The following is a 14,861-nucleotide window of genomic DNA, read 5'->3' on the forward strand; positions in this document are numbered from 1 at the left end:
GAGGGATGCATGTGGGATTTGAAGATTGATTTATGAACATAGTAATAGCGTTAGGTGCCTCGATTCAATGTCAGGATGCAACGATTTGAAGTTTATGTGTTAAGCTCGGTCTTCATGCTGCCAGAGTGCCTGGCATTAGCAGTGTTTTGGGGGGAGATCCCCTCCCGGCCATATGGCAAAAACTTATTTATCCGCATGTATGAGTGGGTCAGGAAGGACTGTTTATTCAGTTTCCTTCTATAACAGGTGGCTAAGGGATAATCCAGGTAAAGCCACTGCAAAGTGGAGACGGAGGGATGGACAGAGGAAGGGGGAGGAGGGGGATGGGGTTGCCTTTGCATGGATGCCTAGGGCTAATTCTGGCCTCTTAATCCCAGTCCCATACGCCCTGCCTCTCTTCCTTCTTGTAACTCTACAGTTACATTGAGGAGCAGTTCATGTCCGGGTAGACATTACTATCACATAAACACATCACGTAACCCACCCAGGTTTACTGAGAAGGAAGGGAAAAAGACAGAGGCTGCTGGTCCCTTTCCTGGATAGCTGGGTGACTGGATAGCTAACACACCTGTGTGTGAGCTTCACTGGAGAATGGAGCTGTAGCCCTCCAGCCACGCCACAGGAAACACAGCAACATGGGAGAAGCTCAAAAGGTAGGTGACCTGATCTGGAGCAGCAAGACTTACAAACTCAAATGCTAACCTTATGAGTCTGCATAAAAAAAGAGGTTTTACAAGTAGCTGTGACCTGAACAGTGGGCTATGAGACATAAAGTATTTTGCGGTTGTGTTGTGTGTCTTTGCAGCTCACAGACACGATGGATTATCTGAACTCTTTGTGTTAATACAGAACAGTAACTAAGATTTTACTCCTGAATGGAATGTCTTTATTGTACAGTTAACCAGAAATGCAAATTAGATGTTGAAAACTATGGTGCCTGTAGTCAACAATATGGCAGCCTTGCTGCACTGTCTGCAGTTGTGCAACCCTGCAGACTAATCACATTAATGTACAGCTATATGAATGGAGCTATTTTCTACACCAGTGCTTCTCTAAATAAAGCAACACAGTGATCCTCACAGGGTGTCTGTGGTAACAATACAGTCTTTTCAAAAACTGAGGAACAAAAATAAGTAGGCCTCTGTGAGGGCAGCTTTGACCTCAAATCAGAAAGAGGTCAGTGGGATTTTGTTTTGAGAGGCTAAAGCTATTTTTGTCTATTCATGTAATTTTGTTTTTTGGATAGTAATAGTGTGATTAGTGTTGTGGTTTTTTTTTTTGAGAGAAACAATGCACCCAAGAAAAAAGGGTGCATTGTACATAAGTATTTTCTGTTTGCCTCCAAAGGTTAGGGCTGGGACAAAATAATGTGACGGCTGCCATTTGGTTCCTGTTTTTCAGAAGGATTATGTAAAGACTACAGAGCTGAATTTTCACAAACTTCGTAAAAAGAAAAAGAAAAAGAAAAAGGAGAAAAGGAATAAGCCATTAGACTTTAGTCTGGATTACTTTCTTTTAAATTACAAAGCAGTTCACTGGCCCAGGCTAAAGATGCACTCTCAGATTGTGTTTAGTTCTCAATAACCTGCATTAGCCTGTGACTGTATTAATTACTCACATTTACATACAAAGTTGGCTGGCTTTATGCTTTAATTGAATTATTATTCAGTTCTGAAGGAGTCGATGCTTGACAGTTTTTTGCCTCATTGCTCTGCCTGCCCCTCCTGCCCCCATGCCTCTCCACAGGGCTTACTCTCTGTCATAGAGAAACTGAAGGGATCCACAGAGCAGGAGGTCAGGATAGTGCTTCTAGGATTGGACAATGCTGGCAAGACCACCCTGCTGAAAAGCCTTGCCTCTGAGGATGTGAACACTATCACGCCAACGCAGGTGAGAGGACGTTATGTGTTCAAAAAGCAGTGTGCATCCGCTCTATAACATTAGAACACATGTGTTTTCATCTCCTTGTTTAAATCAATTCAATTTTAACATAAACAGTTGATGCTCATTATTATATGTATATCAAGTGAAAAAAGGTGAGCAGTTTTCCATCAATACTTTGTTAATAAGCAGTTTACCATTAAAGCTCTTCTGAATACTAAATGTAATGTAATAAATGTAATAAAATCTAATTAAAATCTAATTAAAAATACAAACCATTGGAAGATGGTTTGTATTTTCATGATACTGTAGCCAAGCATCATAACAGGTGAGAGGATCGTGTCTAACCTTGTAATATCTGCTAAATCAGAGCACATTCGAAGTAATGAGACTCAGATGACCCTTGTTTTCCTGACCCACACATTAAAATGAAATCATTGGCCTCACACCACACATGCTTTAACCAGATTTGTCAGATCACGCTGTTACACTGTTAAATAACCCTTCATCACGAGATAAACTGTAGCCCGACATGACCTTGTTGATTTGCATGCTCTCCACACATTTTCTGAGAACATCCTGGTTGGCGTTATGACTGTTTCTCTCTCTCCTTTTCTCTTTTTTTTCTCTCATCTCCCTCTGATGTATTTATCTAAGCTCTAATGTCGTTATCTAATGACCTTGTATTACTCTACCGAGACAAGTCAACACTGAGTTGATGTACTGCCAGGTCCGGTCCTGGGAAAGTGTGAAAGCTCATCAGACACCAGGGAGGGAGGACGCAGTCCAGTATGGCAATAGTCGACACAAAGCTAAATCAGACGTGACACATGAACACATACACTTACCTTGATCCTTCGAGTCTTATCCTCAGATTTGCTCCTCGGATGGCCCTCGGGATAAAGTTGTTATACAACTTTGCCAACTGAAACAGAGGTGTTGTGTTATGAAGAGCGACCATATCCTTATAAACAACTGAGTGTAACCACTGATCAAGTACAGTGACGCGTCATGAATTACCTTTCCAGGTGGAAACAGATTTTAAATTGAAGGCAGGGCAGTGACTCTAGGTGCTGTGTTTTTTCTTAAGGGCTTCAACATAAAGAGTGTTGCCTCCCATGGGATGAAACTTAACGTTTGGGACATCGGAGGACAAAGAAAGATCAGGCCCTTCTGGAAAAAGTATCTGGAAAACACAGACTTGTTGGTGAGTAGGTCACTTTAAGCCATTTTAAATCAATAACACAGTAAAGTAGAGAAGTTTTATGTTATTTTAATATCTTTTTAACCCTCAGGACACTATCCCACATATAAGCAGAGATTAAACACTTTTTTAAGGATGTTTTGGACATGATGTGACCACATTCTTCTCTAGTATTTTTTAACAATAATTTCTTGCAGATAATAAAATGTAAACTTTCAGAAAATGTGGATATGATAACACTGTAACATGTCTCTTCTTTTAGATTTATGTTATTGACAGTGCGGACAAGAAGCGTTTTGAAGAGACGGGGCTGGTGAGTGTGTAAACCCTTTTACTAACAGCCTTATTACTAACAGTATTAATGCTAGCAGATACCATATTGTGCACAAAATAGAATCAAAAGTTGCACCTATGTGTGCATGTGCAGGAGCTGTCCGACCTGACTGACGAGGAGAATTTGAAAGGCGTTCCGCTGCTCATCTTTGCCAATAAGCAGGATCTGGCCACAGCATCACCGGCCAGCGAGATCGCCGAGGGGCTCAACCTGCACACATACCGGGACCGCGAGTGGCAGATTCAGGCCTGCTCTGCTGTTTCTGGCGAGGGAGTTCAGGTCAGACCTGACTTTGATTTATTGATTTCTCCCTCAGATGGAATCTAATTGGCAACAAATGCTTTGCATGTCCCTCCTTTATTCACTGGGCCCACAATCAATTGAAACACAGACCCTGTTTCTTTCAGTGATGTCTTTAACGTGATTAATTTGATGGTTTTGTGTTGTTTTCCATGCTTGGATTGTTTGGATCATTTTCTTTTGTCTTCATTTCTCCATTAGGATGGGATGAACTGGATTTGTAACAACATTGTGAATAAGAAGAAGTGAACCATCATCCCAAGCAAAACCGACCGGAGTGAAACAGTGCAGAGATCACATAAGGGAATTTTAAAAATATATATGTTTCATGTAATATCTCCAGACTTCACTTATAACAGATTCAACTCCCCTTACAGATTTAAAAAATCAAGTTTGTTTTTACAATTTCTGACATTTTTATGCAAAATTAGCCAATATAAAGACACATTTTAGCCCCAGTAAGTCAATTAGGCATACATTGGTCATTCTTCCGTCCTTAAAATATATATTTTTGTTCCCTCTTTTATCCTCATCTCTTCAAACTGTGTGCTTTCTTGGGGGAACGAAAAGCTGAGTGTGTAGTTATGTAGTGGTCTGTCAGTGGTCTTACACAAACACCAGCTCAGTGTGAGTGTAATGTATGTGTCATGAGATTTTTAACAAATAAAACAATTAGTCATTTCTGCCATTGTGTTTCCTTGTTTTCAAATCAAATGTAGCCATCAGTAATCAGATTGTCCAAGCACGAATGCATGCACGCACAGACAATAAAGGCAGCCGCATTTACGGGTCAGATAATAGCTGTCAGTGACAGAAACACACAAATGTGACTGTAAATCATCTCCTGAGTGACAAGAGGAACAATAACGAGCTGATCTGCCCCTGCTCAGCTGTCATCTTGCTTTTATTTCCACTCTACGATGACAAGCACTTACACCGTACAGTGAGTGAGGGGCTCATTGAAAAGCGAGAAGTTGGAGGGAAGAGGGTTTACAATTACACACTCGCATTGCGCGGCAGAAGAAGATATCAAATCTTCGAGGCACAGCGGAACAACAGAGAGAAGGAAATTACACAGAGAGGGGTTGTCTACATTTTCAGCAGGGATTCTTTTTCTTCAGATGTTTTCTATGTTAATTCCAGGACTTTTGCATTAGTGTGCGACCTGTCTAGCTGCTCTAACCGTGGTGGTTGGTCATATGACACATCTCACGTCCAGCTGTGAATGCACGGTGTTCAAGCAGAAATGCATATAGTCTCATCTACTATTCAAGTTCTGTCTTGAGATGTGTAAAAAAAGGGTACTTCCTGAATCAGTTAATCTGTCCTGGTACTCGAGCAGTTACCCCTGTGGTCATTCTCCACATATTTGTCCTTTACACTGACCTTGGTGTAAGCTAAGTCCTCTATTCAGCCATTTTGGCCCTGCTTTTGCTGCAGTTGGATTTAATGGATCTTTTGTTTCTATTGTTTGGAGCTGCAATTAGCCATCTGAAAGCACTCTAAAATCACATCAGCTGGCAGGCTTTACTCCATGTGTTCTGCTCTGCATTAAATTATGCAAATTAATATCCCCCACCCACCCCTTTTTTTTTTGTTTTGTTTTTTTTTAGTCTGACATTTTTGAGTAGTTCTGAAAAATTAAATGTATGTTTGTTTACTTGGTAAGTGTTAACAAAGCACTAGATTTTGGCTGATTAAGTGAGTCATCTCCATGGTGACTAATACTGGAGCAAACATTTTTAGGATTCAATGTCTTTTGAGGGAGCACAGCAGGGGTGTGTGGGACCAATTACAAGTTGTACTAAAGAACCTTATGGCAGTCTGAAAGGGACCAGACAGCGCAGGGGCTGGGAGGGCGTTGAGTTCTTTTCATGTACAGTCTTTGGTGGAGAAATGAGGTTTGCAATGGACTTTTCAGTGCTGCTTCTTTCGCCCACAGGTGGCAGCATTAGAGGGTCGGATCACTCTTGTGGCAGATGGGGGAGTCCTCTATTTGCACATAAGACACTCATTCAATCTGACACTCTCTAATTCCTCTGATTTTGTTTGCTGTTTGAAAGGTCAGGTGTGATTGAGCATATGCTTTTATTGCTTTCTGTAAATACAAAATAAATTATGTATTTCATTCAGGTTACTGGGCAGCAATTTAGTGGCTTTACCTCTGGATTTGTTTTAAAAAATGGTTTAAAATGTAAAAATCTCCTAAGTTCTAAACAATAAAACGTGTTTTAATCTTAAAGAGACATGATGTCACTCTCATGCAAGTAGCCCCTTGGCAAGTGTTGCCATAGCAACCATCCCTGTTATCCCTGGTCCAGAAGCAGCCGCTGCTCTTCCTCGGTATAGCCCTTTCTCTCTTTCTCTCTCTCCCGTCCTTCATTTCTTTCATTTCCCCAAAGCTCGCCTTACCTCCTTTACCAAGGAAATCCTGAATCCTGCACAGAGACTGGACCACAACACTGCAACTACACACTGCAGGTAGGAACCAAACTTTTTCTGTGTTTGGTTGTCTGTGTGAAATTTCATTAACCTGCCAGTTTAAAAATACAGAACAGAAAGCTAATGTTTACATTTGAAAGGGTTAACAATTTACAAAATGTCATTACATTAATAGAGATTCAAAATAACTGTTTCTATTGCCAAATGTTGTCTTTTCAACAGGTTGGCTTATCACTGCATACTGTATGCTTATCTTGCTTTTAAACTCCACTTGGATTCATTTTACACTAGTTAAAATGTTTTGTTTTTGTTGTTTGTTTGTTTGTTGCTTGGTTTGTTTAAGGCCACAACAAAACCTTCCAAAACCCACTGAGGGAACATATCCATCATGCCAGAAGACGCCTACCTGTCTTCCATGAAGCCGCCCTTCCCAACACTCACTCCCCATCCCAGTTTTGACGCGAGCCCGACAGCTTTCAGCCTCCTGACCACCACAGCACTTCTGCCCCGTGAGCGCTTTCACATAGAAGGATCCACCCTCCTGATTGTGGTTATTTTTTGCGTGGTCTTTGTCCTGCTCCTTTCAGCCTTTTTCTACGCCTTCTGCTTCCATTGCTCAATCGGTTCGTCGCTTAAAGACTCGCATGCAGATAACGGATGCAGCCTAGATCATGAGGACGCCACATATAAGTGCAGCTCATCTGATAACCAGTCAGTAGGGAATGTTGTGTGACTGTGATGCAAGACCAAGATAATTGTCATGTGGTTGTGATTTAGCTTTCTTGGGAATTTCCTGCAGTAGCAGTGCAATGAAAGCATAATTCCAAAACAGTATCGTTAGTAGGATTCCTCCTAAGCTCACATAAGTTTAGGTAAGACGAATCCAAATGCACTTAAATGTCATAGATCCATAGCTATTGTGTCCAATAAAAAATCTGCTGAATATATATATAATATATGTGCACGTGAGTCTGAATGCCACTGAATCACAAGAAAAACAATAATAAATGCATTGGCACCCAGCCCAGCAGCCATCGCACTTTATTTTCACTGAGGTGACAGGTGATTTTATTGTGCCACTGCTGTGTGTTTCTAACAAATGAAAGAGAGAAAGGAGAAGGGACGGGGGGGGGCGGGGGGTTGTTTAAAGGGTGAATCAAGACATCACATTTGGATGCAGCAAAAACAAGGAGTGCAGGAAATTACTGAGCTTGTGTCTGGCTGGAAGACACGGAGCAGGTACACTGCAGAGCGTTAGTGGCTGAAACTGAGACTTGTCTGTTCAGTCGTGAAGCTAATTAACACTAATAATAAAATCAATTTGTGCACTTTTGGAGCTTAATGAATTATTTCCATATTGGAAATTCAACGCCACATGAGGTCACTAGTAATTCTGAGCATTACAGCTTACAGACATCAACACAAGATGATCTTCATTATCTGTCATTTGTAGGTTAATATTCAACATTCTGAATTCTACATGACTGCATTTTAGCTTCGATTGCATTACTATCTTATGATTCATGATAAAGAGCACATGGCACCACAGTGTCGTCTCTGTCCTCTGACCCACGCGAGTCCCAATCAAGTTGAGAGTCCTGGAGACCATCATTATAGTAAGACTGGAGAAGGAAGACGTCATTTAATCATCCTAATAACAAAACAGCAAGGTTGACTCAACTGTGTGTATATGAAAAGAAAAAGAAAAAATATTTTTATTTAATTCAGCAATTTCAAAATTCCTGCACCACAGTTTTTCTCTCACCTCATGAACAGTTATCTCCTCCATCCTGCTTTCCTTCACCGAGTCCCCAGAAAATGGCCTGAAATCTCCATTTTCATACGATGAGAGCGAACATACTTGACATCATCCTCGTCTTCCCCTGGTACCAGTGGGAAAACCTGGGCACAGAGACAGAAAGAGCCTCGAGGAATCAGAGATAATGACTGTGACAATAAAGCAAATGAGAGTGCGCACCATTCAAGCGTGTCTCAGCCGAACCTTTACCGGTCCCTGCTCATCCCCCGTGGCCTCAGGGTCCAATATGGTGGCCTTGCTGATGGCTTTACTGATGGTCCTTGTCTCAAACTGAGGACACGCTGCCTGAGCATTACAATGCTTGTCCATTTTGCCTTTCAGCCACTATGTTTCTATTTCAACATTGCCTTGTAAATGTACAAAGGGAAGAAAAAAGAAGAGAAATTTTATGGTTTTTGTTGATTCACAGGCACAATTTCTGCTTTGGAAGTAAAATGACAGCTGCCAGATTCTTAGTTCCCTGATGAAAAATGAATCGCTGTTGCTTTCTTGAGATTGGTGTGTGTAATCAGGTGCCTCAGAAACCTTTGGGAGTCACTTTGCCGGTATTATCGCTTAATGTACAGCCTCAAAGTCGGGCTCACTGATAAAGCAGTAAATCAAGAAGCAAACTGCAATTACCAGCTGTGAATACTGAGTGCGCTGACTCCCCAGAGCCAAAACATTGTCAGTTATTATTATTTCATGTGTTTCTGAGGTTCATAAATGTTTATCCTTTCTGTTTGCTGGTAGGCATCCATTAACACAAATGAAACCCTCAGTCTTTGGGTCTCATAAGGCCCGTCCACAATATCCAGGCATGCACGTTATACATTGTTGCCTCATCCTCTGTTTTTTGAGACCTGTGTTCTTATTTCTGTCATTTGCTACTTTAAACAATTTCTTGAGGTAAATTGTACTGAATTGATTTCAACTATGATGCGTATTTGTTCCACAGCAATAGATAATTTATTACATGTTTCTGTAATGGCTCGTTATGCGCAACAAATGTGTCGTTGCTATGGAGAGAGTTTCGATCGCTGACCTTGATGCTAACGATGCCCCTCCTTTCAGACATGAGGTGGCTTCCTTTCAGGTGCACTGCTTCACTGAATGTGCAGCTCCTGATTGACAGAGTCATCAGTCCCCAGAAAATCCCCCAAATTACCAACAATAACTAAATAAAGACATTCTGACTATACATACATACTGAGCAAGGAACATTTCCACACTGACAAGTCGTGGGACTAGTACAGTCTAAACCTGATTTCTGTGTTTTTTTAAGTTATTATTATCATGCACAGACTTTTATTTTTGTGGATCTTTTTTTTTTTGCAAGAGTTGGCTAGCAACAATCCACCATGACTGAGACACCTGCAGTGATGAATAACTTCTAGCCAATGATCCATTTCCAGTTGCTTGTCATACATTCATTAAAGCATTCTTTAGAAAGCTGTGCGGTGTATGTAAGAGGGATTCTATCGCCTCGCCCTTAATTTTCCAATAATATTTCCTTTAACTACCCTAAGCTTCCTAAAATTAATAAATAAATATGTCTACTACCATAATTAATATTACAGAATTTCTTTAGTTTAAGTTAGCATAACTTGTATTAAATTGTATTTGATTATTGTCACCGGAGTTTACGCAGCTTCTACCCACCAAGAAAAAATGGTATGTTTTTGCTGTTAGACTGGTCTTTGAGGTGATCTATAGAGTGCACCATGTCTAAGGCCATGTCACAGCAACTACCGTGTCTGCATCTCCACTGTACTCAACCTGCATAATAAAGGACAAATGTTCTTACCCAAACACACTTGGGTATAAAGTGCTTTACAATAAGAAAGAAAAAAGTTGAAGATGTGTTGTGTCACACTGAGCGTGTCAAATAGGGTGTACATGGTGTTGAGCATGGAGACCACCTGCCTCAGTGTGATGTGGCTGCAAATGCGAGTAAATCCCTGCATCACTGAAGAGGAAGGTCACATCACGGAAAACCTTGGAGAAAAGAGACAAAGTGTCTGGGAACTCTTCACAATATAAACAGCTCAGTTTACGCTTTAGTAAATGCTAGATTGGAGATGTAATGAAAAAAAAAAAGTGCTTCATACATGCGTGTGAGTTAGAGTAAGTGCACAGAGCACGCATGTCTCGGGGCCTTCTTCACTCCCTAGCACAGCCACAGCAAATCATGCTGTTATGACAGCTACCCTCAGTACTCCCCTCTTCATTATAGATGGACCATTTTCTTTCATCTCAATTTCTTTTAGAGTTAATTAGAGCCAATTAAAAGCAAGTATTTAAGGGCAGCGTCTGTATCCTAATATTGATGAGGCAAACTGAGTCCGCTGAAGACATTATAAAATTTATCAAAGTTATGCTGGTAATATATATTCACTTGCCTTTTTCTGTGCAAGAAGAAGAAGAAACATTTCTTTGACATGGAGCCACATTTTTTACCAGAACATTTGTAAAGAAATGACCTTTTATTACCTTCAAGGTTTCTTTCCCAGCATGTTGTACAAAGACAGTACCACCTGTGTGCAATAATAGTTAGCTTAGCTTGGTACAGACAGTAGAAAAACAGCATTTTCTAACAGTGAATGAAGTGTTCACAGCCAGCTCTCCTTTCTGCATCATCCTGTAAAGAAGGTCTTCAGTCTTCTTCATCTCATAGTCCAGCAACTTCACGCTCTCCTCCAGCTTACTCGACTGCTTTTGCTCCTGGTTTTCCCCAGTGAGAAGAAAGAGAGAAAAAGTATTTGTTTGTGCAAAAGGTTGGTAAACTGGTTCTGCTAGACTGAAAGCTGGGCTTTAGAGCAACTTTGCATAATACAGGTTGACAAGCGAGCCGATCACTCATACAGAATACAGCTGCACTTTAGCACCAAGTACCTGTATGAGAGCTCTCTTTAGCTCCTCTCACTGTTGCGTTCCCTCCAGCACCAGGTCTCTGCTGGAGTTGTGCATCCTCAGGTCACTGATGTACAAGCCGGTCTTAAACATCGCATTGAGGCTCTCCAACCTCCGCATGCAGTGAAAGACAGTGGAGGTGGAAAAATACATAAATTAACAATGATAGTGGTAGTTATGTGTAATAAAATCAAATTAAACTATCATTACTTATATAATTGTAGGATTTAAAAACTGTGATCATGGGATGCATTATTATTTTTATTTTTTTCAGTTTCCTGCAACATTAATAATGTAAGCAGTGTGGTGTGGCATTTGATATTTCACTAGCTTTGTCAATACAGGGATAAGGGCATTTTGCTTGCAAAACAAAATGTTTTAGAAGAGGAGGGGGATGTTTTTGTAATGTACTCAGTGGAAAACACTCTCAATTGCAAATGGGTTCCCATTAGGCTCACAAGAGCTGCACTGTCTGATTACAAGCTAATTAGCAGCTCATTTCATGCATGGTAAGTGCTGTTAGAATGGGCCTCTGATTTGATTCACTGCCCAGGCTTTTATTTCTCGCTCGTAATTCACTTTAGCTCTTGCTGCTTTTTAGAATGTTTTACTTTTCAACTGCAGCCTTTTAATAAAGTTCTCTTTCTGTGTGTGTGTAGGTGTGTGTGTGTGCTTGGTGTGTGTGCATGTGTGTGTCTTCGGGGGTGAACGTGAGGCTTTACACAGGGGTTCCCAGGAAGATGATGGACTCCCACTCTGGCATGTGTCTCATTTGTCCTTTTAGTTTGAGGCAGCAGCTCCCATCACTCCAGCTCTCCATTGCATTAGCACTGTTACCGCCTAAAAGAGGGGCAATCAAACGGCGAGAAGGCAAACATTCAGAGAGGTGTTTTAGGTTAGATTTTAACTGTAGATACTCAGCAGTACATTTCAGCGGGGGATAATGGTTTGCACACTGTGATAACAATGTCATCTTAATGGACTTAGCATTTTTTAAAAGAGTAGTTTGACATTTAGGGAAGTAGTTTTATTCATTTTCTTGATGGCAGTTTGATGAAAACAGATAATACCCTCATATCTGTGTGTTCAGAGTGAAGCTGGATACAACAGCTTGGAATAGGAAGCGCTAACTGAGAGAAAGCTTGCCTGACTCTGTCTCAGCTTTTGTTCTGGGCTGCCTTTGGACTTCAGAAACTTTCTACTGGCTCCAGTTTCATGTTGAAAAGAAAAGAAAGAGGTATTGAAAATATAAATATTTTGAAGAACCTAACGAGTCTCGCCATACATTTTTGCGAATAACAGAGAGGACTTGACCTTTATAATCCTCTCCGATGACAGACTGGTAGGCCACGATCTCCACATGTACGTCAGCAGAGCAGCTGACATTTTCATAGTCAGAATCTGCGGATAAACAAGCTGAAGCACTGGGACTCATGAACGTGTTTTACCCGGGCTTGGATCAGGTCAAATAAATTCAGTCAATTGAAAACATCAAAGAGTTGAATTTCTGCAACTGCAGGACCTCAAAAATTTGATTCCATTCTAGGTGAAATATTCATTCCCTTGCGCAAGAACAGACAGTTTAACAGTTTAACCTCACACTTCTTTAAAAGAATGAAATTTAAATAGCCAGGCACTACTTTTTGTCTGACTACAGTATATCTGATTAAACCACAGGTCCTCTAAATCAGACACACACCCCTGTGACTGTTTACAAGCTTCAGTCTTGGTTTGATGGTTCCTCTCCCTTAGCTAGCTGCTTGGATATGATCTGAAACAGATTTTTGGGATTGGAGATTATCTGTTTACACAATACTAGATCAGTATTCTGAATAGCTCATATTTTAAAGACTACATTGTAATCTAACTAGTGTCTAGTCTGAACTTTATTTGCTGTTAACAAGAACATTGTTGCCGTCTGAAATTTCTCACCATGTTCCAGGTGAACTCCACAAGGGGGCGAGCCACCAAGAAGGTTTCATTGAACTTCTTTCCATCCAGATCAGGGAAGACTGCAGCCATGCTCGAGCCAACATTTTGCACCACCCTGTCCTAAATCATTTAAAGGATCAGTGAGTGTGTCTTCATTTCATTCCAGACTGCCAGGGGTTATATAAAGAGGGGGCAATTTAAAATAATTACCTGTCTGTTAAAGGGGAAGACCTCAAAGAAGAAGTCAGAAGTAATGGGAAAGATTTTCTGCTTTTCCTCATCCGCTTTCATGATGTGCCGGTAGGCTGAGTTATCAAAGTTCAGCCTGTGTAGTGAAGCAGATGAGTGCTTCTTTTAAAAGTTTAAAGTTAAGTTTTCAAAAAACTGTGTTGAAAGAAGCATGAAGATCTTAACTTTAGAAAAAGGCAGCGGGGCATGAGCCGAAAGGATTTGGTAACCACTGATTTCATGTTTTTATGTTATATCTTAACTGTCGCTTCAAAAATACATGCAGGGGAAAAAAAGTATCCAGTTGCAATAAATGAAAATAAAGAGTTCTTCCCACCACTTGATCTTCTATGTTTTTCTCTGTTTCCACACCTCATGGTAACATGGGAGTAGTCCCCAATCATCTGCTCACAGAGCACCTCCACATGGATGTCAGTGTCATAAAATTGTTTCCACATCTGCCTCAGCTGACCCCTAGCAAAGTGTCCTATCGCTTACTCCTGCAGGGGACAGACAAAGAAAATCTAATGTCTTTCTAAAGAGATTAACCACACAGCTTTTCTTTGTCTCTACTTCAGCTTTTGTGTCTGTTGTTATGTCTGCCCCAGTCCAACGCTGCAGTCAGTCCCCGACCACCTCCCCACCCCTGCTGTAGCAGACCTGTAGTGGAGGGTCACTCCTCCTCCTGGCAGAAGAAGGTCGGAGGCTGCACCTTGGGGTAGCAGGTATTTGTGAAAGTTATCAAGGCCATTAACAAAGTCACGTATGTGTCGGCACAGCACTTGGATGGAGAGAGAATGACTTTGGAAACTCTTTATAATATGCCCTGCAACAAAGCATGTAATCCCTTTGTAAGTAACTGGAAATTCATTGTATTTTATTTTAATTTTAATGTAATTATATTTACCTACAAATACTTTAAGGTAGGTACACGTAGGGTGACAAGTCAGGTTTTTCTGGAAACAAATGAAAGTGTAATTACATTTAAGTACAGTCTAGGTTGTTTTAAGTGATGCATAATTTTGTGGTAATTTTGCTGAAAAACAATATTTCCTCATCGTACATCATAAGTAAGCTGTAATTCTCAGAGCACAGGCCGTATTATGGACTGGATTAATTTTGCCTTTTTACACATGTTGATGTGCATGATGGATTGTCCCTTTATCATATGAATATAAACCCACTGAGGATTGTTCTCCCTCGAAAAAACAAATCATCAAAGTTGCATCCCTAAATAATCAGAAAATGATGATGAAATTTCTTCCTTTCACCATCACTGTCTCTACTACATCTCTACCATAAGGTGGGGAAAAATCTAAAGAACTGATAAAATACAGTGAAATGCAATTTAATTACAGAGAAATTACACCTTTAGTCACATGTTACTCTAACTGTTTTAATATAGTAATCATACAGGGACAAAGTCATTTAAGATGTTTAATGCAGAATATTTCATCCATCTTAAAAATAATCCAGTCTGATGTTATTTCATCTTATCTCTGAATATCTTTTCATTTACAGTCCACGTTTTAGTCCCCCAGCTATATCTAAGTGTTATTAGTCCTTTATTGCAGTTACACAAGCTATTCCAAACCCACCGATATCCTCTGGATATGGAAGAAGCTGCACGGTATTACACTCATGTAACACCCACTAGCAGAACAACGGCCGTGACAGTTTTGTCATCTGTATCTTTTCTCACCTCAAGGATCCTGTCATAACCATATTTCTCAACAAAACCCAGGAAGCAGACACCCCAGGAGTTCATCAGCCTCTTGTCGGGTGTTGCTGTCACTCTACATGCTGCCTTTGCAATCCGGGGAATGAAA

At 40.6% G+C, this 14,861-nt stretch overlaps 1 protein-coding gene across 1 annotated transcript; it reads left to right on the forward strand.

The window, feature by feature from the left end:
- Positions 1 to 418: 418 nt before the first annotated feature.
- Positions 419 to 4,402, forward strand: arl3l1 (ADP ribosylation factor like GTPase 3, like 1). The gene is made up of 6 exons (XM_085180263.1): positions 419 to 653; positions 1,747 to 1,890; positions 2,972 to 3,088; positions 3,348 to 3,398; positions 3,513 to 3,698; positions 3,921 to 4,402. Exons 1-6 carry the CDS (start codon positions 636 to 638, stop codon positions 3,966 to 3,968), a joined length of 564 nt encoding a protein of 187 aa, XP_085036389.1. The 5' UTR covers positions 419 to 635; the 3' UTR covers positions 3,969 to 4,402.
- The last annotated feature ends 10,459 nt before the right edge of the window (positions 4,403 to 14,861 follow it).

The sequence above is a fragment of the Neolamprologus multifasciatus genome, chromosome 2 (assembly GCF_963576455.1).
Source record: "Neolamprologus multifasciatus chromosome 2, fNeoMul1.2, whole genome shotgun sequence".
Taxonomy (NCBI): Eukaryota; Metazoa; Chordata; class Actinopteri; order Cichliformes; family Cichlidae; genus Neolamprologus; species Neolamprologus multifasciatus.

Bases quoted from the DNA above. Each gene is read 5' to 3' on its own strand.
- arl3l1 (XM_085180263.1), top strand. The intron at 1,891-2,971 runs GTGAGAGGACGT...TTTTTTCTTAAG, and splicing joins ACACTATCACGCCAACGCAG to GGCTTCAACATAAAGAGTGT. The intron at 3,399-3,512 runs GTGAGTGTGTAA...GTGCATGTGCAG, and splicing joins GTTTTGAAGAGACGGGGCTG to GAGCTGTCCGACCTGACTGA.